Raw genomic sequence first — 27,022 nt, 5'->3', positions numbered from 1 at the left:
GACTATAGCGTCGACATAACTCTGGGCATCACAGTGACCAAGCGCTGAGGCCTCATTGACAGTCAAAGAGGAGCGCGACCTGCGGCGTCTCGACATACGAACATTAGCGGGGGGGAGTTGGAGGGGTTCAGAGCGGCGCAGACGATGAATCTCAATCCTGAGGCCGTGGCAGATTTACATTTAAAGTAGTTTTAGCGAACGCCCCACTTCCTGATGCATTCTTTGGCAGGGTTGAAGGGAGCGGCTTATCTGCGAGTCATCAATTCCACGTGATGCGTTCAGATACGGCGCTCCCAACACGGAGGCAACACCTTTCTGCTCACACGTCGAGCTCAAACATGGTGTGTCATCTAATAGAGCGCTGCTGCTTGAAGTATAATTACATCACACATAGAAAACACGTCTGCTCAGCGTCGACAGCTCCAGACGTATGTGTGTGTGTGTGTGTGTGTGTGTGTGTGTGGGTGTGGGTGTATGGTCACGCACACATGTGTTTAAACATGTGACCTGTGTTTTACCTTTGATTGAGAGAACCAGTAATGGCCGGCATCAGTGCGTTATTGATATTCTGTCACTATTCTTGCTATTAATGTTATCCCTTGATGGAACAACAGGGCTTCTAGAAGCTCGGTGTGTATTGTACATGTGTGTGATGGCCCAGGGGCGAATTTGTGCCTCTTATTTATACTTAATAGGGTCAGTGTGTGACAGAAAATGTACTTGTGTGTGTGTGTGTGTGTTTGGATGAGTAGTAGGTGTGAGTGGGGCTGTTGACACAGAGGGGTAAAGGCTGTGATGGCTAAAGGCTCTGATGGGTAATTGAGAACAGCAGGTGTTGCCTCCCTCCCGAGCCACTTCAGGCCCCAACCTTCTCACCCCTCCTATCTTCAAAGCCTCGCTGGCCCTCCTCTCCTCTCCTCTCCTCTCCTCTCCTCTCCTCTCCTCTTCCTCTTCCTCTTCCTCTCCTCTTCCTCTTTCTCTCATCTCCTCTCTCCTGGCTGCACTGGGGAGAAAAACAGCGTGTATGGTATTAATCAAACCCGGAGCATCATGGGGAATAGGAAGTGAGGGGGGGACTGGAGCCCGTCGATTCCTGCTACACTGGTTCCCCAAGACTGAAATGCTGTATTTCATTCTCTGTCACCAGTTTGATAAGAAAACGCCCACTAACACAGAATCCTTACCATTATAAGCTGGAATGCCAATTAAACCACTATATGCTCGTCTTGCACTTGAGTGCACAGTGATATAGTTGAATAGTTTTGTGTGTGGTAATGCAGTAATGGCTTATTCCTGAAGTAATATATTGAGTATTTAATTTTTTGTTTCACTAATGGTTGCCAAAACTTCGGTATACTTCTGAAACAATCCAGTTCTTGTTCCTCGTAAATCAAGTTCAATCACTGCTTCCTCCGAACATTTTAGGGCTTTAGAAGTGATGGATCCTCCCCACTGATCTCTTTTGAAACAGGAGAATCAGCAATACTCACTCAGATTTGTTTCTCACTATCACGTCTGCTTTTTGTCCCACCTTTCTCTATTAGCACCCATAGGCCTTCAGACAGGGAAGCTGAGCCTGTGAGTGGTGGCTTGCCTGTCTGTCGGCCAGGGCTCCCCCGCTTTGGCTCTGTTACCCATGCTGAACACGTCACCAGCCTCATAAACCCCCCCACCTCCCCTGACTTTTTCAAATGAACAAATCTGATTGAGCGAATGCCATTACCTGAGTAAATGAATGATTCCTAAAGGACTGGACAAGGCCTAACACCACCCTGAGGGTAAAGCTTATTATCGCTGCAAACTCCAAAGAGGAGCGAGGCGGCTGTGAAGCATGTGTGTGCACTTTGTCAGAAGCCTGTATTTCCATATTAATATGCCACATTTAGGGCATCTGAGACAGAGGGCCTCCTGTCACGCTTCTCTGATAACAGAGCAGTTAGCTTTTCCCCTCATGTATAAATATGTATAATTCTGATAAGATTAATTGAAACGCCTAAGTATACAGTAGTAGGAGATGAGTGGGAGGAATAGACAGAGAGAGAGAGAGAGAGAGAGAGAGAGAGAGAGAGAGAGAGAGAGAGAGAGAGAGAGAGAGAGAGAGAGAGAGCAGGAGGGAGAGGAGACACAGTAGGTTACCTAAGCCGGCATCTTCCTCTGGTCTCTGCCTCAGACCTACTCCAGAGAGGGTGTCTGGGCTCACTCCTCTGGGTCCAAAGTGCCTTGAATTGAAAATAGCATCTACCTAACAGTCACTCAAAAATAGCTGAGCGAATAAGTTTTTGCGCCAAGCCGATAAATACGGCGTGGAGCCTCTGACACCGAAGCCTCACCCCAATTTCCAGTGCTCTGGAGGAGATCAGATAGCCCTGTGTCATTTGATTTTCTGCCTTATCTCATCCGCGCCCATCTTTTTGTCTCACGCAGGGCTACATTTTAAGAAGCACACACTCCTTGTATCTTTTTGAAGGACAAAACCCAGAATGATATCGAAACAAATAATAGGATCACACTCCTGGACAGGGCCATTCCGGTGTTTGATTGATACCAAGTGCTGATGCAGGCACGTCAAACGAGTGTCCTTCAAATGACATTAGGGATGCAAATCTGTACGAGTACACATCAAGATTGCAGCAATCGGCAAAACTTCTTAGTTCGTGATTCGGCTCTTTATGATCACACCTCCACACTGTTTGACATTACAGATGTTGTAAACCAGAGCACAATTTATACTCTGTGTATATTCCATACAGCCATTGAGAGGTTCCACTTCTCAAACTGACCAATAAAAATGTCTGTTTAAGAGTTGTTTTCTGCAACGTATGCTGGGTGCAGAACAACGGAGGGCAGTGAGTGAGGAGAAGACAGCAGGAGAGAGAGAGAGAGAGAGAGAGAGAGAGAGAGAGAGAGAGAGAGAGAGAGAGAGAGAGAGAGAGGGAGAGGGAGGGAGGGAGGGAGGGAGGTCCGGGCGAGTGGAGGTGAGGGATCCCGAGACAGATGAAACAAGAGGGGGAGAGAAAGGAGAAGACGAGATGGAGCGAGGGAGGAGACAATGACATTCCCCGGTGCACAGCCTGAGTTGACTGACGGCAAGAAGAGAGGGCGGTGGAGAGAGGAAGGGAGGAGGAGAGGGACGAAGGGAGATCTGCAAAGAGTGAGCACGTCAGCGTCTGAGTGGCGTCTCCCATTAGAAGGTGCTGTCAAGGGCCACAGAGGGGGGACTGCAGGGACCCCACCTCCCCCCCTTTCTCCTCCCTCTCCACTGGCCCCTGAGATCCGGCTGGGAAAATGATTGATGAGTGATACCAAGATAAACACGCGCCCTGGCCCCCAAAGGCAGCCCTGCAAAATGCATGCAGCATTATAAATAAACCGTGTGAAAAAAAAATTAACAAGAAAACAATGCAAAAACAACAATTGTTTTTAATTTTTAAATTTGGATATTTGGTGCGGAAAACACAAATCAACTTGGCTTTTGTTCTTTGTTTTGATTAGAGCTCTTCTATTGTTTTCTGTCTGTGATTTTGCACATTTGTGTCATTGTGTTTGTTGTGCATGTGTGCATGTGAGCAGTGAGCACAAGCCTAACAAGGTTCACCAGCTGACTGGATGGTTAAGCCGCCCTCAACGGTTACAAGGCCTCCTCAACAGCTTGGGCAGGTGGCTTTCCACTCGTTCAATGTGAGGCACCAAAAACTGAGGCAAACCTGTTTTCATTTGGGAGAGCTCCAGATCCCAGCAGCTGTGTGTGTGTGTGCGTGCATGAATGCATGTTTTTGTGTGTAGTGTAGGTATTGCTCATGTTGCAGGGACCTACATTGACTGACACATTATAAAAACGTATCTTCTTCCTTATCTTCAAAAAAGCAAGTCCCCATATGATAAACCATTTAGTTTCAAGGTGAAAAAAAGCTCAGGTTAAAGGGGATAGTTCACCCCAAAATGAAAATTCACTCATTATCTACTCACCACTATGCTGATGGAGGGGGCGGTGAAGTGTTTGTACTTCAATACAATTGAAGTAACTGGTGACCACTTCTTAAAAACTAAAAAAAACAATAGAAAAAATACATGAGATGCCTCCATACTGCTCCTGTGGTGTCATCCGAGTGTCCGTTAGCCCCGATATTCAAATTCGACTTGAAACAGCGTCATGTACGGAGCCGTGTGTGTGTGTGTGTGTGTGTGTGTGTGTGTGTGTGTGTGTGTGTGTGTGTGTGTGTGTGTGTGTGTGTGTTTGTGTTTGTGTGTTTGTGTGTGCGCTCATTTTCGTTACCTTTTTATTTGTGTAAGATTTTGGTCCTGGTTAAGGTTAGAGGTAAGAAGTGAATGGTGGTTTGGTTGAGGTCAGAGTTAGGCCTGAATTGGTCATGGCTCAGGTTAGGGATTAGCTTTTGGTCAGGCTGTCCACAATGAATAAAGTCAATGCATAGTTCTAACAAGTGTTTGTGTGTTTGTGAGTGTGAGTGTGTGTGTGAGAGAGAGAGAGTACGTGAAAACTAATGTATACTCACAACACACAGCCACACCACAATACACAAAGCCATGTTCAACGGCTCGCTAATTGTTGAGTAAGTCATAAATGTTTTATGCAACACTTTCTGTTAATGTTTAACACTGAGCGCCAAATGCCTCTGTTACAAATCGAAGTGGAAAGGCAGATTATCATCAAATAGTTACATTATATCATTATGAGCCTACAGGCTGTGGTCTGGTGGAGGGAGAATGAATTATGAATGGAGTGTGAGGGAGGATCTTCTCTCCCCCCCCCCAGGGACTTCCAACACCACTACTCATTTAAGTTGGATGAATGAGAGACAAGGAATGAAGGGCCCCACACACACACACACACACACACACTCTGCTTGCCTTACACACTGGCCTTCATGTAATTTACTCCGTGAGAAGGAGTGTCACTTAAGCTGCTTGCAGCACACACACTTCTCATTGGGAGAAAATGTGTGCTGAAGGCTGCTTTGTTCATTGTCAAAGTCTGCCTACCAATACTAAAAAACACCATAAAGAAGCCTTGTCATCTAAGTCACTGGTGCATTTTCTGCCCGACGCAGACTCGTGTTGGGCCTCTTTGTACATCTCTAAAATGAGTCCCAGAGCTGTGCTGTAGCTTTGCCTAAAAATTCTTCTCATCTCATCTCATCTTTCTGTCGTTTGCTCTCCCTCCCTCTCTCTCTCTCTCTCGGTCCTGTCTCCACGGATCCAGGCCGCAGAATGGGTCGATGATACTGTACAATAGGAAGAAGGTGAAGTACAGGAAGGATGGCTACTGCTGGAAGAAGAGGAAAGACGGGAAGACCACACGGGAGGATCACATGAAGTTGAAAGTGCAGGGAGTTGAGGTGAGTGGGCTGACAAGAGTTTGGATTTCGAGGGGAAGGAGGCAGGGTGGGGGCGGGTGTGGGGCGGGACGAGAGCCAACCTTCACTCTGGCACAGACAAACATGGGTTTACAGTGAGCTCTCCCCTGGCTGTAATGGAGACAGTCACATGCTGCAGTCGTCCCGCGTCTCCAAGGAGCCTCACCAAGAAACAATGCGGCACAACAATAGTTTTCCCTGGGAAGCCAGTGGAGTGGAACCGATTGTTTGTACCTTATTAAGGCTCTGGATGTTGCCTTTGCTCCAGAGAGCCTACATTAATCTTGCTGGCTCAAAGCAGTGCTGTGGAGCTAGCGTTCCCTCACCTCACTCCAAGTCGCTCCCCATACCAGCCACAGCCATAAAAGCCCCGGTTGTTTCTGTCCTTGGCTTACCCAGGCTCAATCCTGCTCAACCTGAGGTGCTAGCTCCTCGGCTGATTTATCAGCAGTCCCATATATGAGAATAGGCAAGTCTCATCCCCAGACTCCTTCACTCCCCCTTCTTTCAAAAGGTACTGAAGTTTGGATTTTGGTCTTTTTCACATGTTCAGCCACAAGCACTGATTCCAGAAGCACAGGAGCTCAGATAGAAGACTTAGAGATGTGAGTGTGGGAGATTTCTGTCTCACACACACACACAGACACACAGACACACAGACACACACACACACACACACACACACACACACACACACACACACACACACACACACACACACACACACACACACACACACACAGGCATGTGCTCAATCCGTGCACATGTATACATAACCTAACCACACACCTCAGGGAGTGGTGCTGTGAGCCGGTGTCACACAGCGTGACAAAGACAAAGCTCAGGCATTCTCCCAACAGGAGCTCTGCTCTCTGTTTGTACTCCTCCAGATATTTGTCACTTCACGAAAATGGCCTCCTCCCTCGCCGAGCCAGCTCAGTGTCATCTCTGGTCCTGCAGTGGTCTGATAACCTGTTGGGAATAGGCACATCCACCTTGTTGGACTGTTTCATATTTTTTCCCAGTTTCTGACAGTCCCAGTTTTACAGGCGGTTTAGTCAGTAATACTGTTTTATACTAACATGTGAATACAGTTATGTTTAAGCTCTGATTGTGTCAAACCCCACAGAATACTTGAAACCTTTTAGAGACAGAGATCAGACAGCAACTCTAACCTCCTTCTTTGTTGGGTTTATTGACGGGTGGCAACCAGCATCAAGGTGCATTGATGTGGTCTCTTATATAAAAGTTCGGGTTAGACTACCTTTTATTACTTAAATTTCCAACAGAATCAATTGAAAACATTCAACGTATTTAGTTTTTATTCCAACAGCAGAATTGGGTCATATGTCACCTGCTTCTTGTGTGAGTTTACATTTACAGACAAGTCTTTTTAATTCTCTCATTCAAGCTGTGTTGGTCTCCATGTGTTTGACCAGATTCTGCGCTACTCAGATTCCACTCCTATGACACATATCCCTTCAAGAAAACAGCCTGGGACATTGTGCTATGATATGGCAGCGGTATAAGCTGGCTCTTTTACAGTAAACATGTCTAGTAATATTTATAGCAAGAGCCAGCTGTTCCTCCAAATCCAGTCCTAAAGCATGTATTAAAATATGAATAAAAATACATCTTAAGCAGATTGTTTACTAGAAAATGGCAGCAGGTGCCAGTTGAAAAGTCTACTTTGTTTCTGATGTTTTTCATTGAGGAGCATATTCACAGAAGCAAGCCCCCCCCCTACAGAATACTGTAGGCCACTGTCCTATTTTCCTATCAGTGCTGGTCAATGCTCCAGAAAAGCAGTCACTCCCTCATTTGGCAAAATTACAACTGCTGTATCTCGAGACAGGCTCTTGTTCTATAATGGTGCATTTCCTTCGCTTGTAAAACACGAAGTCATGAAAAAAGTTGCTAATTTAATTCTACCAAGAAAGGATCCAAGTTAGCAATGCTGCCTATAAACAACTGTTCTCACTGATTCATTTTAAAGGAGCAACGGCCAAATTCAGCTTTGATTTTTTTAATTGCAGTTTCCCTCTAAATGCCTCATGTTGTGCTTTTTATTCTGTCTGGTGGTTTGACGCACGTAACCACAGCATGTCTGACTCGTGGTGGTATCGTCAATTGACGTGCGTTATATGATGCACTGCTGCACCGTGGAGGCAGCAGCCGGAGTGGAGCTGAGGCAATGCAGGCAGATTTCTTTAGTATATTGCCCCTGAGTCTTTACGTTTCTTTACATTCCAGTCGACAGTTGAACACTAAGTAATCTGCTGCCTACTATTACTGTATTTTATGCCCATTACTTTCAATGCGCAGAGGGTCAGATAGAGTACAGTTGCCGAATCATTAAACCTGTGATGTGCAGTGAGCAGTATGCAACAACATAAGATAAAGAGTGCACTAAAGCAAAATCATCACATCTCGTACACACACATAAAGACTGCTGGCTGTTCACTGAGCTGCCGGCAGTTACTGCGAAGAAAGTGTAACTCTCCCTCCTGTAATTTTGACTCTGCTCCTATATGTTGTAACCGGTCTACTATACCAGAGCTAATTGCTTTGTGAGCTGCAGAGCCAGTGCAAGATGTGAAGGTGAGTGGATAGAGAGAACACGGGCAGAGACTGATGTAGGACTGCAAAGCCACATGGGAGCTCATAGGACTTGGACTATAACTGCTTTTGCACAAACTGTACATAGTAACACTGTGCACACAGTTCCTGTGCTGAATCACGTTGTGGAGACTGGCGGTAGCGGACGGCCCTGTTGGGAGCACCAGGACATTTCCCGGTGGCCTGAGGGTCGTTTTAGGCTGCGGTGAACAGTCCACTTGTCCAGCGATGATATAACAAGAAGGAATGAGTTGACAGACCTCTTGCATCAGGCGCTTACCTTACCTGTGCATGTGCACCCTGCTGAACTGTGTGTGTGTGTGTCTTACTGCTACTGCAGCACTACTACTGCCAGCCATTACTTTCTGCATTGATTCTGCCTTGGATAATTGTCATCGATAATAATAATTATTCATTGCTCATGAGTGGTCGGAAAAGTAAAAGAAAGTACAGCCTGCAGTCACGTGAAACAGAGCACACACAGGAAACTGCCCCTCAACTAATGTTGTATTAACTTACTGACATGATAGAAATATAACTTAGATTAGATTTTCTACTATGACCTCTTTCTCCAGTAATAACATCCAAAAAAACCTTTTTATTGACCCATCTCCGGTGACCTGGGATGGAGTCAAAGTCCCAGTCTAAATTACTGTTTCCGTCCACCACTGCAGACGGTGTTGTGTGTTTTTGTGTCTGTGTACACATTCACATCTCGCAGCCTTGGAAGACCTGAGCCATGTCCTTTAAACACCTCACTCCTCGGGACTGACAGCGAGAGGCGATCCATCACTGCTGTAACCAACCTATGATGGGATCCTTGACCCATCATGCACACTCATGCTTACTGTAAGCACATACAAATGACTTGACCTGTGCCCCCTGTTCAGTGAAAGTAGGAGCCTACAGGAGAGGAGACCAGCGATATTTTCCACTTACCACTCTATTTGGAAGCAGAAAGTAAAGATCCATTTCAATACATAATTTATATGGTACCTTCACGAGGCAGTGCACAAAGAGTTGACATAACTTGAGCTTAACCTTTCTTTTTTTTTTACAGGCTATTCTTTACATCACTCATGCAGTGCTGTTGCTGCTCTGATTCCCCAGCCATCCAGGGCTTAATAGAGGTTCTGTGGTTATTACATGGGCCAGGTTTAGTGCACAGAGAGGACAAATGTTGTGGGTGTTTCAGGCTAGTGATGTTCAGTGGCTCGGGCGAGGGGGTGGCTGGGAGTCCGGGAGTGAGAGGCCTTCTGGGGCCTGGGAGAGGCAGCCTTGCGTGGCAGTAGTAGATGTCAGCGTGTGCTGCTGGTGTCCTGTCTGCTCCGCAGTGCTGGCTCAGCAGCCCGTGTAAAACAGAGCTCTACTCTCTCTCTCTCTATGTATGTCTTTCTCTCCTCCTCCCTCTGTGTCTTTCATTTCTCAGCCTTTTAATTCCTTTACTAGATCTTTCATTGTTCTACTCTACTCCACCCCCCTACTCCAAGTCCACAGTCCAGACGGACAGAACCTTGAGTTGGGCGGTAATGCTCCCTGTTCCCTAAAATTGGAGCGCGGGGCATGTTGCGGCATTAGCGCTTAACAGGCCGTGAAATAGCAGCCTGCCTTCCTGACGTCTCCCCCATCACTCCAGGTGAGTTGGCCAGACGGCTGGATAAATGAGCAAGCAGCACCACCAGCAACCAGCATGCATTTGGGGCACTTGAGGACAGTTGTCCGTCAGTGATTATCTCACCATAACCTGCTCTTACCGAGCTCAAATTGTTCACCAGCTCCTACCCATGACCAAACCTGCACAGGGAACCTAACAAGCGCCCTAATGAGGATGTCACTTGGCTTGTCCATTAATCAGGATCCTCGGTTACACCAGGTTTTGATTGGCTTTGTTCCCCCACAGAGTGATGTCATCTTAATTAAAGCTGTAAGTCTCATTGTGTGCATAGCTTGAGCATCCCCTGGCTTCCCGCTGTGAAATAGCAGAGACCTCAATCACATCTGCTTTGACAAACTCCGACTGATCTCCGTTCCACTCCTTGTCAAGCTTCTGCCCCAATGCTACCAACCTCTTCTTACCTGATTAACTGTTGATGCCGGGCTCAACCCCCCCCATCTCTTCCACTCCTCCGCCCCTTCTATCCTATCACCCCATTATCCCTAAGCTTTAATAAACTCCCTCAAACGCAGATCGATTTTCTCTTAAGTGAAGGTGGCAGTGCCTCTGACTTATTTCATTACCACAGGCTAATTATACCGATTGAAATGAGCTTCTCTTCTTAAGGTGTGCTGTGCTGCTCTGTGCCCCCGCGCTTCCCAGACTTTAATGCCAATACAGTTCTCTAGCAATTCCCTAACTCCCATGCCTGCCTCAGCTCCACCCCGCCATCCCTTCACCCAACTCTCTAACCCTCCACTACCTAAATAATCAGCTGGTGCATCCTTAGCCGCCGTAACTTGTCATTTCATGTTGGATCCACCCTAATGTGTGATTTCAACTGTGCAACTGTGCAATGAAGGAGGGTAATGGAGCATGCTGGTGGCTCAATCGCCTCTGTTCATTGATAATAATGAAGACAAATGTCAAAACATTAGTTGCTAATGTTGTAATGGAGTGGATGCTAGTGGATGCGCGCTGGATGCTACACTGCATTGGCTTTCAATATCACATGACCTTCAACATTTAACTCCTTGTCTAGCCTTTACTTTTGCAGTAAATATTGACGGGTTTTTTTCGTCCATCCAAGCAAATTTCTATCCCATTTCGAGTGACTCCCATCAGGCACAGCTTTATGCTTGTACCTTTTTGTGTCATAGCTCAAATCGGTGGGGAAAGAAATAACATTTCCCAATTCCATAGCCACCGGGATGGGTAGCATTGGTAAGTCAACTAGCTGCATATCTGTGAAATGGGGTTTCTTTGTGTTGCTGTGTGTTTTCAGTTGCAGTGGTATAACTGATTTATAGATGCAGTGGCTGATATCACCAGATTGCGAGGCCAGATGTGAGAGGGCACTAAACAAACCCCTGTTTCTGAGAGGAGGTGACACCATGCATGCTTTCCCTCCTGCTCCTGCCCCAAGTCAACTGTGAAATTAAGATCAGATTACTGATACAGGCAATGCCCGAAGGCAAAAAAGTTTGTATTTTTCCATTTTTATTTCCAACTTATAGGCTGTCTGTTAGACAACAGTCAGTTGCCTTGTCTGTAAAGACAGTAAATCGATTACTGTTTCCATTGTCTTCTCTCTTCTCCCGGAGCCTGCTTTGTTATTCAGCTTCTTTTTTTTTTCTCTCTTTGCCTTGGAGCTCACACAGCTAGCTCCTCTTTTTTGAATTACCTGATTGTGGAGGAGTTAAGACCAATGTGTGTTATATTTTAAAGAATGGTTACCATGGTTATAACTCCTAACCTTCCGCTCTCACGTGGAGTAATAGTCGTGGAGTGGTTACGTGGGCACGGCAGGTACAAGGCAGGGTCCTCTCATTTAGTCAGGCTAGTGAAATATTAATGTAAGCTAAACATAAACCTTGCAGCAAAAAATGTAAAACGCTTCATGGTGCAATAATATAGACGTCACGCTGGACACAAATGAAATTACTACTCGGGCGTTAGTAGCATTTAGCTTTAGATCTTGCCTTTCACAATAGGTACAGGTGTTGTAACTGGGTATCCATTTTAGTAATTGTGCGTTTTTTTTTCTTCTTTTTTTAATCCAGCACAGTAGATTAAAGCAGTGATCCTCTCCCCAGCATAATGACTTAATGGGGGTTGTTATCTTGTTATTAGCAACCAAACCAAAGCCTTCCCACATGAACGCCTTACCCCCAGCATTGGGAGCATCCACTTTACCCATGGTTTTCCTTTAAGCCCACAGTAATTAGTTTTCCTCTCTTAGGTCTTAGAATTGCCAAATCACTCCGCAGCCGTTAAGCACTCAATCTGCCTTTCATGCTGACCCCGCTATCACCATTTCAATCCAACAGCCAGATTTGAGGCCCCCCTAATTTTGGAAAGGTCGCTGTATTGGGGTTGAATGTATAAGGAGCCCGTCAAAAAGCTGAGCATTATCGACAGCTTCTGTAATTTAATTTACCACTTGTTGCAGCGTTGTCATGCTGAGGGAACTCCACAGGGGTTCCCCCTATTTTGCTGGGAAGTGGAAAGCAAATTGTCCCCAAGAAAAAAAACTAAAGACTGAGAAACATTTTAATTTGTTGCAAAACTTTCGGATTTTGAGTTCTATAAATGGATAAAGCCCATTAATAGACTGGGTTTTTTATCGGGGCTCCCGACTATACAGCTTCCAACTTCCCTCCCTGGCCCGGTGAAAAGAACGGAGAGAAATTGTCCGGCAGCTACACACACCGTCTTCATTTCTCTTGTGGTAAAAACTAATTCAATAGAATAATGGAACACAGTGAAATGAGGAAGTGGAAATGACTTGAATCCATATGACTGTTGCTTTGGGGACACTTGGCAGAAAAACCTCTTTTGAGACTGAAGCTTCCTAGTTCTTCGCATGTCGCTCATTATCCTTATTAATATTGCTGGTCCACCGAATCAACTGAGTTAGCCAGTTTTTGATATATGTAACCCCCCTGGGAGCAGTAGATATGCAGATATGCAAAGCAGGGGCAAAAAAAGGTTTGCAGAGAGGGTGTGGAAAACAGAGCACTGCAGGCAGCGAGCAGGCTTCGGATGACTCTGTGGTTTGCTCTGAGTGTGTGAATTCTCCTTTTGTTTGGTCTCGTGAGCGAAACACAGATCCCTGGGCAACACAGGGCCCGGGCTTTTATGTTAATGAGCAACTTTTACCGAGGCTTGTGCTTTCTACCATTTCTCATATTCAGGCCAGAAAAAAGTCTTCAGAGATCCACATTGCCTGGAAAACACCACGGCCAAGTGGTACAATGTGTTATCTGGTGAAAGAGCCACTCTGGTGCTGACCTCGAAACCAGTGCTGAGTTCAGTTGAATCACTTGTAGTTTTAAGGTAGGAGTTCAGAGGAAAGCAGGACGTTGCAGCATCACTCCCACCTCCCTCATGTCAGAGTGCAAGTCCTTTGCAAAATTTCTGTTTAATGATGTAAAACCACTTTTGACTGCTTCACGCATTTCTGGGGCATATCTGTCTACAGGCCAAAACCCCAGGGTTGGCTGAGGTTTGAGTAGAATCAAAGAGTGGATTTTTCTCCCTGAAAACCTGTAAAATGCATTATATTGACTGTCTGAAATGTTTTGGATATCTCTCCGGGATATGCCTTTTTCTGAATGTGCGAGCTCTCCTTTCTCCCCTTCGTTCTTTATCTTGTTCCCTTTCCTCTCGCTCTCTTTCTTACCTCCAGCCTCTTCCCTTTGAAAAAAAGCTGCTTAGTCCAGTGGTCTCTGTTACTATGAGGCCATTCCTGTGGTGAAGGAAAACCCCTATGTCAAGAGCATCAGCCTTCTTCAGATCTCCTCTTTCCCCTGCTGGCTCTGGAACACTTGGTTCTTCTAATATCCTTCAGATAGGGAGCGCAGCACTGGTGTTTAGGATAGTACCACACACAGAGGGGCAAAGGCTTTGAGTGGGAATCATCCTGCGACGTTATCTTCTTCTTTATTCAGAAAGGCAGTAGAGCTCACCCCACAAATTCCACAAGAGCTTTTTTTATGCCTCATCTGCAAAAAAAATATTTGTGTATTGACATTTGCTGTGAGATGAATTTGTTATACTCAAGCGTCTTACTTATCGGCTACCTTTATCTTTGCCTTTTGCTTGGTTATTTATTCTGCTGGATGCTGCACATGGTCTATGTATTATTAACCAGCAACACAGAGGTTTAGATGTAATTTGCTGCTGTGTTACATTTAATAACTACAAAATCAAAATGTTCCAATGCTTCAGCATTCACTCTTCAAAGAGGTGTAATGAGTGGAGCAGCAAAGTTCAAAGAGAATGGCTGAGTGTTTGTATAGAATTATACAGTGTGAACAACCGTGCTTTCCTCAGAGTGATATTGAAAGGTTTCGTATTTCACATGAAAGGATGCTAAAGAGGAGTTTAACTCAGGAAACAGGTTTAACCCCTCTGCTTTGGGCAACAGAGGAAAAACTGATGCACAAATGGTCTTGTCTTGTTTTGTTAGTCATAACTTTGTGTCTTCCTGCCTTGTGTTTCTCCTCTTCCCATCATCTCCTCTCGCGTTTGTATTGCTTTTGACGTTTTTCTCTTTCCATTCCTGCCTGATACATCAGTGTTAACCTTGTTCTTCTCTCAGTAATCTGAATAGATGTATCCTGAGCTCTGCATGCATCTGTCCTTCCCTCGTTTCTTCAATTTCTGTTGATTTTCAATGTTGATTTTGTTGTTGTTGTTTTGATATGTGTTTTATTTTTGCTCATGTTGGAATGAAAGGCAGCAACACACACTCTGTGGATTTCTAAATGTAAGGAGAGAGTGAGTCACTTGGTGAAGCCCAAGGGGAAGCCTAGCTTGTTCCGCATTGTGTGTCGACACCGGTCCCTTGTTAATGTCACTGCCACCAAATAATGATGCATATATGTAGACTGATGCAGCGACACATACACTCACACACAAATTGTGTGAATTTGTTTAGTTTCACTGAAGGAATCTCAGGGGATAAGTGTGTAGCTATGCCGCATACAGTATTTGAGTGAATTTACACACTACACATGTGCTGATATAGTAAGACCTAATTTCATAAATTGAGGCTGTTATTGCTGGAAAATTACATTTAAAGATACCTAAAGAGAATTCCCTGTGTGATGGATGAAAATGGGGGAGATAAAAATGAATCAAAAAGACTGCGGACTGTGGAAAATAAAAGACTGATGAAAGGGAGAGGCGGGCGCATGAGAAGCTTAGAAGGTGGATGGATGGTGAGGGAGGAAGGAGGGTGGGGAGGGTGAGGCGAGGGCTGAGCGGAGAGGAGAGAGAAAGCCGGAATGAACGATATATAGCCGCTGGCAAACAGAAAACAATTGTTACACTGCCTCCCATAACCCACTTCAACCTTAAACAGCAGATTTTTTTCACTCAATTAATTTCTACACATTGGAGCAGGGGCCTTGGCTGGAGCTGGGCTTTTATGTGCTCCCGCTGCTGCGAGTCCTATACACATCTCTGTCTCTCTCCCTCCCTCTCTCTCTCTCTCTCTCTCTCTCTCTCTCCCTATCTCCAGCTTTGGGTTGTTTTTTTTCCTCTCAATAAAATGAACAGTCTGCATTTGAACAGACTGGGACACTTTGAGAGATGAAACCTGAATAAGCAGGGAAACATTATATATTGTAAAAAATAGCGGCGACTCACAAACAATTGATGAAAGCTATCTCTTGATTCTCTAGTTGGAAAATAAATAGCATTTTAATCTGTGTTATTATACTATGTAAGTAAAGAGCTACAAACTTTGAGATATGATTTAAAGCTCCAATTAAATTCAACTTAATGTTTCCCTTTATATACAATTGAGATTGTGCATTTAACATAAATCTGTAAAATTCTGTCTTTTATCTCTCTCTGTTGGATGACATTTTAATAAACCTTAAGAATAATTACAGGAAAAATAACGATAGTAAAAATTATATTATTAATAATAATAATAATGATGATGATGTCACACATAGGAGCAAACCGGGCCACGGTGGCCCTGTAGTGGACAGCAGGTTGACTAGCCTGAGGCCAGAGAGAGGGAGAGCAGGCAGAGACAGATGGACAGATAGATAGGGAAGGGCATGACTGAGCTGTGTCTGTGTGTGGTGAGTGAGGGCCGGTCGGAACAACATGAATCATGGCTCCAGTTGAGAGAGGAGGAGATCAGATCAATAACAGCCCAGAGGAGGGAGAGGAGCGAGCGAGAGAGAAAGAGGATGAAGGGAGGACACAGGAGGTGTTCATCACTGGACCACCCTGACTCCCAGCAGGCTCTCTCTCTCTCTCTCTCTCTCTCTCTCTCTCTCTACTTTCTTGCTTTCTTTCTTTCTTTCTTTCTCAAGATGTAAAGTTAACATATTCCGCGATGAGCTGGTTAATTTTCTCGCGGAAAAACATAAGTAGACGCCGACAATGTGTTAATGTGGAACTGTTATTGATTATTCAAATGAAACCACGCTCGGGCTATTCACGGCCATCCATTGGAAAGAAGTTTAAGGATATTTGTGTGCTCATTTCACGACGGCAAAGTGTGAACCGGCACTTAATATAATGAGACACTTAAAATACAGTCGAATTATGAGTGTGCCATTTTATCAGTGGAAAGGAAAGCACTAAACGATTAATTAATCTTGTTTTACTCCTGAAGCCACACAGCTTGTTTGATTGTGCTTGTGTGTATGTATAAGAAGTGTGTGTTTTTGTCTGAGTGCAGAGGTTCATAGTAAAAGTAGTGGACATTTCTCATTACGTGAAAGGCCTGCTTCTACAGAAATATTTGTGTGTGTGTGCCAGGAGGCAGCTGCAGAGGCAGTGGACAGGCTGTCTGGTTGTTTAAGCATGCTACACACACGAGTGTAAGATGGCCAAGTTCTCCCCTCCACCATTGTACCGTGGAACAGGCAATTTTTCTCATCCCTCCTTTTTTTTATATAATTTGGTCGATAAAGGTGAAGGACGTTTCATCGCTATTTCTCCCTCCCGACTCCCTCCTCCCCCGTGTGCTCTGCACTGTCTCAGAGTGAAATCCCGAGATAAAGCTCGGCGGCGCTCCATGTTTAATGGAGCTTAATCCCACAGATTTGAGATACGGAGCTGTGAGGTAATTCCCTCATGCCCATCTTCACTAACACAGAATAGTCATGTGACCGCCTGACTCTGACCCTTTTCCAGATGCAGACAGACAAGTGGACAGACGAACAATCCAATGAACATAACTCTGCCAAGGACGAATGTGTTTTCTTTTTTTAAACAATTTATCGGAAGAAGGGGTTTGGGCTTTTTCTCCGGATCATAGAATACTCAGCTCATCTGCTGTAAAACCACTTATTTGCTGCCATACTTTCCCTTCAACTGAGCCACAGTAAAATGTGGTCATCTTTACTTTGGCTGGTCAGTTAACCTCCCACTTGATGGGGGATTTATAAATTAATCTGCACCACGGAGACGAAATGAGCCAAAGTGATGAGTTTGGGGAGTCATAACCGAAAGCTTAGTGTCCACAGACAGGACTCCAGCCCCGGCATCACGTCAGGATGCTTGGAGGGAGTTAAGAGGGGTTGGCTGGCTTGAGACTATTTGCAGAAGCCATGTGCTGGGAAGTGTTATACCCACCAACAATCCTCCTTAAGTGATGAGCTGACACTAAGCAATTTGCTATTCACCCTGCCAGTGAAAATATTTTCAATCCAAGTGCATAAAGCTCCAATGGCAGGCAATATGCCGAGCCCTCTTCTTCTATCTGACACTTTTTGTTTCAGAATACTTACTGTGTGGTTCAATTTACCCCCAGACATGCTTGTCAGGCCTGCTTGACACGAGTTTCCTTGTCAATGTGTAAAACAGTCCACATGGATGATTGCAGCAGCTCAGTTTATTTTATTTTTTTTTTCTGGTACGGAGCGGGGTAGAGAGAAATGAAACGTGCACTTTGTTATTTAAAACAGTTTTTGAGGCCGGAAAAAAAAACATTGAAAGCAAAAGCAAGAAGACAAGCAGCTTCCACTTATTTAATCGGTATTGGTCTGAAGACTCTTGGGACTATTCTCACATCCAATCTTATTTTACTTTTCCTCCCTTTTTCTGTTGTTTTCTTCTCTTCTGTCTTTGCCACCTGATCCAGTGTTCTCCTACCTTTTCCCTGCCTCCTAGCCTCCTTTCTTTGTTGCCTCTTAAGACACCTAATTGTCACGGGAGTTGAGGCAAAGCAGAGAGTGAAAAACACAGAAACTCTGTATAACAGGCTCAAGCACTCAGGAAAAAGCCACATGCACACAGGGTGTCAGTGTCCTGGGGCAGAAGCAGAGTGTTCCAAGCAGTGTTTGTGGTTGTTTATGTGTGTGTAAGTGTATGTTGTTGGCAGGTGAGGGAGCACATCGTCCTTTATAGCTGCACTCTCGCTGGCACTGTCACTTCAAGGTCTCAATCGCTTGCCATTCTGGGCCCCAACCTCTGCCAACGCAGCCGATCCACCTCTGCCAAGGTCCTCTTCATCCCTCTGCTACTGCTCTTCTCTCTTCTCCTTTGCATAATTACCCAGGTAATTGTGGAGTAATTGACTGCATCACCTGCTCCGAGGAAGCTCTGGCATTGTTTAATAAACAGCTGGAAAATGCGCCGCATGTTGTTGGAGAGCAAGAGGAAGAACTTACTGGGGCAGAGAGGGAGGGCAGGAGACTGGCAACGCAAGCAGGAGGAGGGGTGAAAAGAACTGGGTGATGCAGCCTGAGAAGGAGGTGGTGAGAACGCAGACGTGCCAATTTCCCAGACACAGACACAGAAATACAACGTTCTCCAGGCAAGTCCTGTACTTGTTATGCAAGGTGAACATATTATTACCTGTGGAAAGATTAGTGAGCGAGAGGGTAATGAGAGCGGGAGATGGATAGATTTGGAGACACAGGGAAGAGAAAAAAACAACAGAGTGAGTGAGCGAAAGTTGGAGAAATGAGAGAATGAGATGGATAGATGGACGGGGGGGCGAGAAAGGAGAGAGGGGTGAAGCGAACCTCTCAGGGCTAATGACATTAAGGAGGCCTGATGAATCGACACCCGCTGAGTGTTATTGACGTCCCCCGAGTCTGCCCAGGCAGAGCCAGCCTCCCAGCTCGGGTATTGGCTAGCCCTGCTCCTCAATTAGACTGCCTGATTAGATTCCCTCGGTTGTGCCCTCTCATGGGGTGAGCAGGGTGGCATGATGGATGTGATGGGCAGGATTATCAGAGGGGGGTGTCACCCGTGCCCCGCCTGAGGGGCACCAGACGATTGGTTTGACCAGTCGTCGCAGGGGCGTGTAGGCGGAAGGCAGGGGGTGCGGCGCGAGTCTCTTATTGAGGCTGTCAATCATTGCCGCTTACAAGATAGAGGCTGTGTCTCCGCTCAGAGATGCACAGGAGTAATTACTATTCCATCTCACTTGGCATCTAGATATATGAGGTAGTTCACAACCACTGACCTCACGTGGCAACCCTTCGCCATCTTTGAAATTGTTTGAAAATGCTCAATTTACATACCCTGTCCTTCATTCACTAACCCTCCGAAGAGAGACTCAGCGTGTGAGTGTGCTTAGATGCTGCAGATCTTTGGTTTTTATTCATTGTGCTGTTCATTCACGTAAATTCAAGCAAATGTGCAAATGTTTAGTTTTGCTATCTTCCTACATCGGCCCCTAATGTGGAAGCGTGTGGGTAGGATGTGTCCTTAACCCTATTCTCTTCATTTTCCGGTAGTGACAGTTTCATACAAACCATTCATCAACATCTTGGCTCTCGTGGTGCAAAAAATGGGGCAAGTCAGGTAAGTGTCCCAATTCAGCAGTTTTGAAAGGCAGTAACTAATGATACCTCAGGAACGAGGGCTGCTGCGGTTTCCCTGAGAACTTTCTTCCCTGTCCTATTGTGTGTTTGTGTGGCTGGATAGCTAGCTAATGGCCTGTCTCTGATGAATTAGGGGGTCTGACACCCTGCAAACACACTCTCCCAAGGTCAGAGCAGACCACAGATTAGCATATCCGGGGGCTTCAACAATCTAACACAGCCTCAAGCCCGCGTGATGACAATTGACTTGAGCACACAAGAAGATAAGCGAGTTGGAGGCTTTGGCCATGGGGTCTGGCTCCAAAGGAAGAAATTGCTTTTAAAGTGGAGAAAACCTGTAGTGATCTCTGCCGCTGATGTCCCCAACAGTGGCTGTAATGCCAAGTGTCCATTTGTGCATCCCTCTCAGTTAAGGCGCTCTTGCCGTTGTTCGCTCGACAGTGTTATCCCTTTTCCTTATTGAAAGCTTGTATTCAACCCTCCAGTCTGTGCTAAAGAGTATTTTTACACCAAGGAAAGTGCCTGGTGAATGTGCTCTACTGAAACACCTCCATATTTCTTCTCGGCGGCACCAAGGTGTTATCAAATGCAGCGTGCTCTAATGTCCCATTATGCAGTGGAACTTATTGTATAATGCATTACATTGATTTATAATTGTCTGTGGTTAATGTGTCAGCCTTGTTGTCAAGTTGATGTTGTCACAAAGATGTAGATAACAATCAACAGAGGACAAGTTGTTGGCACGAAGTTGTAGCAGTTGTTGCAGAGTATTAAGATTAACACAAGCAAATAGATCCGCAAATATAAACTCATACTGTGTCTATATAAGAATAATTCAGGTATTCACACGCACACACGTGCATGCATGCTCACGGAAGCAAATTGTTCCACATAAGGGCAAACACGCATCCACCCACGCTCTCGCCATATGTGTCTGCAGGGAGCTGGCTAAAATGTCAAGCTATGTGCTTGGCTGCCTCCTGTCGACGCCTCTCCTTATTTCACAGCAGCACCTGGTGGTGACAAAGAGCACAGAGGAGAGAAGACTCCCCAGGAGAGGAGAGGAAGGGAGAGAGGAGAGGAGAGGAGGGGATGGGATGGGATGGGATGGGAAGTGAGGGGAGAGGAGAGGAGTCCACCCACCCACCCCCTAGACAACAGTCCCTCCCTGTCCCATCATGTTCTCCTTGCCTGTCAATCCAACTCAGGGCTGCTTAATTTCACTTTGAATTGACGATGTTCGAGCCCCTGCCAAAGTTTGAGGGATTTTAGACATAGTACCAAAGCCAAGGAGTATAATGAATGAAAAGCCCCTTCCCAAATTGATTTCAAACTAAATCAAACCCTGGTATTCAATTATCTGCCAGAGCTGCCAGAGCTGAACTGAGGAACTTTAAAGTTGTATAGGCAGAGAAAGAGAGAAAGAGAAGGAGGGAGTAAGAGGGAAAGAGGACGGCTGGAGCAGAATGCAAATGACTCCATCCCTGCGTGGTGTCAGAACAGGTGGCCCAGTGGTAGCGCTGGGGCTGATGAATGAGCTGTTGAAGTGGAGCCCATTGCTACCTCTAGCTAGTGGCAGCTCCAATTCTGCCTAGTTAAGCATTTGGCCTCCTCTGCCAGGAAGGCTTAATTGAAGAAATCATCACAGGGACTGGGACAGGTCTGGTGTTACTGGGACCAAATTGTCTGTCTGCCTAACCAGACTGTAACATCGTAATAGTGTGATACTATCCATCTACTAATCTCGAGAAATTGAGATTTTTCTCTGGGGATAACATACCAAGAGCAAATTCCCCTTCAATTACAATGCAGTCAGGAAATATTCAGACCCAATTTCTTTTTAAATTTTGTTTTGTGGCAGCCTTAAGTTATTTTTAAATTCATTTCCCCCATGATTATTTACACCCATACCCCGTAATGAACTTTAAACTTATTATAAACGAAAAACTGAAATTTCACATATGAGATATTCCGACCCTTTGCTATAACATTTGAAATTTAGCTCAGATGTTTCCCATTTCTCTTGATCATCTAACACCTTTGTTAGAGTACGCCCATGGTAAATCAAATTAATTGGACACGATTTGTTAAGGCACCTTTTTATATAACTTCTCAAAGCGTACAGTGCACATCAGATCTAAAGCATAGCCATGAGAGTGGAGAAGCTCCCCGCAGAGCTCAGAGACAGGATTGTGTTGAGGCACAGAGAAAGCTACATTAACTCTCTGCAGCATTAAAAGGTTTCCAAGAGTTTAGTGGCGTGTGGAAGAAGTTGGAACAACCTGGACTCTGCCTAAAGCTGCTGGCTGCTCAGCCACACTGGGTAATCAGGAGAAGGGCCTTCATATGAGAGGTGAGATGCCCACTATGACCTCCAGAGCTCCTGTGTTACCGCAAATATTATTAAGAGTAATACAAATAGAATAAAGTCTGGAAATAATAAAGAAAGATAAAGAATAGCTCATGTATTATGGTGTGAACCTACAGGTGACCTGATTTGGCACTGTGTAATTAGAATTGACTTTGCTCCACGGCCAGACGGAAGCCTCAGTCAAAGACACATGAAAGCCCACTTACAGAAAAGCACCTAAAGGATTCTCAGACTGTGACAAACAAGATTCTCTGGTCTGATGAAAGCAAGATTGAACTGTTTGGCCTCAATTATGAGCGTCATGTGTGGAGGAAACAAGGCGCCGCTCGTCACCCGCCCCAACACAGTGAGGCATGGGGGTGGTAGTGCCATAGTGTGGGGATGTACCTCAGCCTGCAGGGACTGTGAGACCATTCCAGGGGAAACTTGGTCCAGAGCACTCAGGACCTCTTTCAACCAGAAAATGACCCTAAGCACAAGACCAACGCGTCAGTGGCTCTGCGACAACTCAACCCTAATAGCTGTAGAGACCTGGAACTGGCTGTCCCACAACGGTCCCTATCCAAGCTGACAGAGCTTGAGAGGATCTGCAGAAGAGAATGGCAGAAAATCCCCAAATCCAGTTGTGCAAAGCTTTATCGCGTCAAACGACTCAAGGTTGTAATCGCTGCCAAAGGTGCTTCAACTAAGTACTGAAGTACTAAAGGGTCTGAGTACTTGTGATATTGCAGTTTTTACCCTTTTCACAACACAGTTTTAACTTTGTCATTGTGGCGTAAGGAGTGTGGATTGATGAGGGGAAATTTGATTTGAATATTTTTAGCATAAGGCAACAATGTGACAAAATATGTGAAAGAGTAAGTGGGTCTGAATTCTCTCTGAATGCACTGTGCATTGCACCCAGTGTGAATTGCATCAATTCATTCCCCCTGTTGCCAGGCTTTCCCAGTAATAGTCTAGACCCAGCGAAGTATTTGCTCCAGTCAGAAGCTACTACTTTATTATCTGTTCATGTAGATTACTGGTTGCCACTGTTGTTTAAAAAATCCATTAAAAACAGCTCCCAGAGACATACTGCTGCTTTGACTTGTGTAATGCATCACATTCAGCAGTATGTGTGTTGCTGGTTTTCATGCCTAACATTATCACTCAGGTAATTACTGTTTTAGTATCGTTTAATACAGTATTAGACCTGCATCAGGAAGACAAAATGTTCTGTTCCTCTGTGACATTTGTTTTAGTCTTTTTCTACCTTTGTAATATTTAATTCAGTCGAGCGCAGTCCACTGGACATTATTCACACTAGACAAGCAGACCATAAGGCAGGGAGCAGAGGGAGCGCGCCCTGATTGGTTTATCTTAGCAGAGACCACTCTTTTTTTATTGTATCCGAGAGTGAGGGTAATTATTGGTAAATTACAAAAACCTGTCCTGTCAGCGTTATCAAGCAGAAACCAATCGAGTCATTGACACTGCAATTGCATTCCAAAAAACAAGTAGCCTTTGGCCCCCTGCCGCACCTGCGCACACTATCGAATGTTTGGCCTAACTAATGAACGACTGAATGCAATTATAACGTAGTATCTCAGAAATTAGACCTGCCATGGTGTTAATTACATAATTACTGAAGATGTCAGCTCTATGTGCAGGAGGGCGGGGTGTCAGCGGAGCACGCGGGGAGGGAAGTTGCTTTGCTTTCAGGGATGAACTATAGATGCGTCTTTGATTCATGATGCCGGCTTTGTGGAAAATATCGCCTTTGCCAAGTTAATTTTGAAAAGGCCAGCATATTTGGGCAGAGACAATCAGCCTGACCTTTCTGAGAACAACCCCAGTTTTCACTCTTTCACCTCTTTTTTGTTCTGTCTTTCTTTTTTCATTCCCTTCCTTCCTTCTGTTTCCTTCTCTTTTTCTCTCTTTTTTCTTTTCGTTTCCTACTTTCACCTATTTTTGTACAATCTTCTATCGTTTACATTTTCTTTCTTCCCTTCCTTCCCTCCGTTCTGTCTCTTTTCTCTATTCATTTCTTCCAGTTTTCACTCTTTCACCCCTTGTTTGTACTCTTTCTTTCTTTCTTTTTCATTCCCTTCCTTCCTCTTTTTCTTTTCATTTCTTACTTTCACATATTTTTGTACCATCTTCTGTCTCTTTTATTTTCACCTATTTTTTGTACTCCCTTATGTCTTCCTTCCTTTCTCCCTTCCTGCTGTTTGTTCTCTGTTTCCTTTTTTCTCCCCCGTTTCATTTCTCCTTCATTCCCCGCCTTCCTCCTCTCTGTGTTCCGTGGGCCTGACATGCACGTCCTTGACGGTAGCGTCTGCTAATAGAGACTGCCATTGTTTATCAACACATCCCGCTGATGAAGCGGCCTTCCCCGTTTCTGTTGGAATATTTGTACAAATTTATTGGAGGCTGCCTCTATTAGACACAGGCCTTTGCTGGGGAACAAGTGTGCTCCTTGTGAAGACAGACAATTGCATTCTCTTGCCTGTGTACTTCACTAATCAAGGCGACGCAGATGACTTTGCCGCTGTTCTGTTTGCAGTTATATCAAGCAGATGATTGGAATATCAATTCAATCGACACTTGCAGCCTCATGGCTAATTTGCAATGGGTGTATATCAAATGTGTCATGAGAGTGGGGAGCCGTATTTCCCTTACACTGAATATAGAGAGAGTTTGCCACCTTTCCCTGATGCCATTTAATATGGACACTGAGTCAGTGTATGTGAGTGTATCTAAGGTTGTGGACACATTTTGTTTGGAAACCATTGCTGTGAGGATATTTTGGCCTTTCCTTACACCTTCAAATGGCAGTTAGGTGGTATAGACGTTCAGGCAAAGCTGGTCTAATGTTTCTGAACCACTCTTCACATCCTGATAGCTATCATAGATACCGTTGTGACCAATCATTTAATTTTGGTTCGCCAGCGTATCTGTCTTTCACTAATGACCTGCTTGCCTGACCTGCCACTGCACATGCCTGAAGTCTGCAGCCGAGGAGGCAGAGAGACATACGCCCCTGAAGCAGAGACGGTAGCCAAAAGTTAGAGGGCGAGTCATGGAAAAGTCTGCTTTTAGCACTTGTCAGGCATTGCGCGACTGCACGTCCCGGTGTTTTAGGAGCGTAGCTTTGAAAAGAAAGTAAATGGGAGAGATGTATCAGATTGCATTTATTCAAAGTGTACCCTGCTCTTGGGATAAGGGAACTGTGCCCGTCTCCTTTGAAAGGATACGGGATGTGCACCGTCCCTCCCTTGCTCTCTCCCCCTGGTAACTGGGTTGCTCCTCCCGTAACGAATAGTGGTCCACCCATTATCAAAAGTCAGTTTATATTTGAACCTACGTCTGTTTTCACCCTTATTAAAATAAAAGCAGCAAATCCAAAAATATGTTATATTATATTATATATTTATTGAGTTTAGTGGTCTTCTTCCAGCTAATGCTCACAAAGATCTGTGCAGTCTGAGCAGGTTGTATATGGGTAAAGGGCTAGAGAAAGTATTATGTCGATAGAACAGGTCTATATGAAATATCAACATGTGTATATATGCAAATGATTGAGTGAGAGAGAATAGTGGAGGTTTGTGTCAATCTATTTATGTTGCATGTGTTTGTGAGAGTTTGTTTTTAGGATCTGGGGCTGCAGACAGACATGGTATCATGGGGCCGGGGCGCCCCAAACAGGATGCAGATGAGGAGCAATGTTGAATAATCATGTAGCATCGACGCTATTCCACAGACGGGGAGGGGTCGCAGCTGTTTCAGCCTAGACACAACCAAACCCTTCCCACCCCCATTCGTCCCCTGTCCCCCTCTCCCATGTCAGTACTGTCAGCAGAACAAACTCTGATGAGACTGTTGTAGGAACTGAAAATAGTTTACCTCCTCCCTGTTCTCTGTTGTACCTCCACCCGCTGCCTCCTGCCTCGATAGTCTGCTGTTTTCACAGGAAATTAGCCAGACGTCCCCCGAGGTGGATCTCGTGCATAGCAAGATATCTGCCTGTCAAGGTGTTGCATGCCTCCTGTATTTGTCTGCCGCCTGGTGTTACTCTCACTCTCTCTCCCTGTATTTTTCTGCCTCTTACTCTGACCCCTGCAATTGCACCGTCATCTAAGTCTTTCCCTGTCTGGCTCATCCATCAGATGGACATCCAAGAAGGGCAGTGTGAGTGACACTCGAGTCAAGAAGTGGCTACTTAACCTCAAACTCAAGAGTGAATTTAGAGTCCCTGTCCGAACCGCAGTGGGTGAACTGGGTTTTTCCTTCATTTTATGCAGTATTTTCAACACCACGGACATTTATACACATTTCTTTCGCAGAGGTGATTTTGTCCATTTGAAACCAGCTCAATAAGATGTTATTCACTATAATTGTCCCTGTCACTCGTAACAGGTTGACATTTATTGACTGTGTGGAAGATTACAATATGAGGGTATGCCTTTAAGCCTCACCTGTATTTTGAGTGTTGTGCACTTTGCCGTACAGAGCCTGATATCACTGTGGAGAGGAGTAACTGCTCTGCCCTAAACTGGCGTAGCACCATGGGCCCCAGAACTTAAAGGTTATATATACAATATTCGCTGCCACGAGATGTTTCACTTGCACAAGCATCTCGGACAAAAGCAAATGCTTTGTCAGCCACACATCTGGCCTCCCTTCAGCCACAACCCCCCCTCTCTCTCTAAGTGCTGCAAAGCACAAAGCAATCGGCCCCTAAACACACAACCAGGAGCACAAATGAATAAAGTTACCTTGTTTACAGCAGAGCGACAACAAAATAACAATACAATGAATTGCAGTCTCGTGAAATGGATATTTTGAGTCTTGTCTGTGGGTTTGAGCTCCTGTCAGTGTCTGTACCTCTGTATGAGATGATTTGGTCTGTAAATGTGTTTTTAAAACTTATTTCACTGCTGCACTCACTCTAGCGTCGTTGTCACAGCCGAGCTGCGTGTAAACCATAGACTTGTATAAAAGGAAGGTGAGGCCCCAGTGTATCTGATCCAGGTGGACAGGTGACAGATGTTTACAGTGTTGGTCTGATCTAAAAAGGGCTGAGAATTATGTCCACCCAGGCGTCATGTTGACATCACAGGAGCCATCTCACTTTCTAAACAAGGGGAGGCCCAGTGGTTTCACAGGGAGGGACTCACATGCACTAACACCTGCTACTAAAACAAAGACGAGA

At 45.1% G+C, this 27,022-nt stretch overlaps 1 protein-coding gene across 8 annotated transcripts in view; it reads left to right on the top strand.

Annotated features, from left to right (window-relative positions):
* The window catches only part of camta1a (calmodulin binding transcription activator 1a), a 284,247-nt gene that overhangs the window by 153,974 nt on the left and 103,251 nt on the right, over positions 1–27,022 (top strand). For all 8 annotated transcript variants that reach the window (XM_035159560.2, XM_035159550.2, XM_035159548.2 and 5 more), the window contains one exon: positions 5,219–5,354. In XM_035159560.2, the coding sequence (XP_035015451.1) occupies positions 5,219–5,354 (136 nt within the window). The remainder of the gene's footprint in view (positions 1–5,218; positions 5,355–27,022) is intronic.

Source organism: Hippoglossus stenolepis, chromosome 6 (genome assembly GCF_022539355.2).
Source record: "Hippoglossus stenolepis isolate QCI-W04-F060 chromosome 6, HSTE1.2, whole genome shotgun sequence".
In the NCBI taxonomy this organism is placed as follows: Eukaryota; Metazoa; Chordata; class Actinopteri; order Pleuronectiformes; family Pleuronectidae; genus Hippoglossus; species Hippoglossus stenolepis.
The sequence above is the reverse complement of the archived record's forward strand: the minus strand, read 5'-3'. Positions and strand labels throughout refer to the sequence as shown.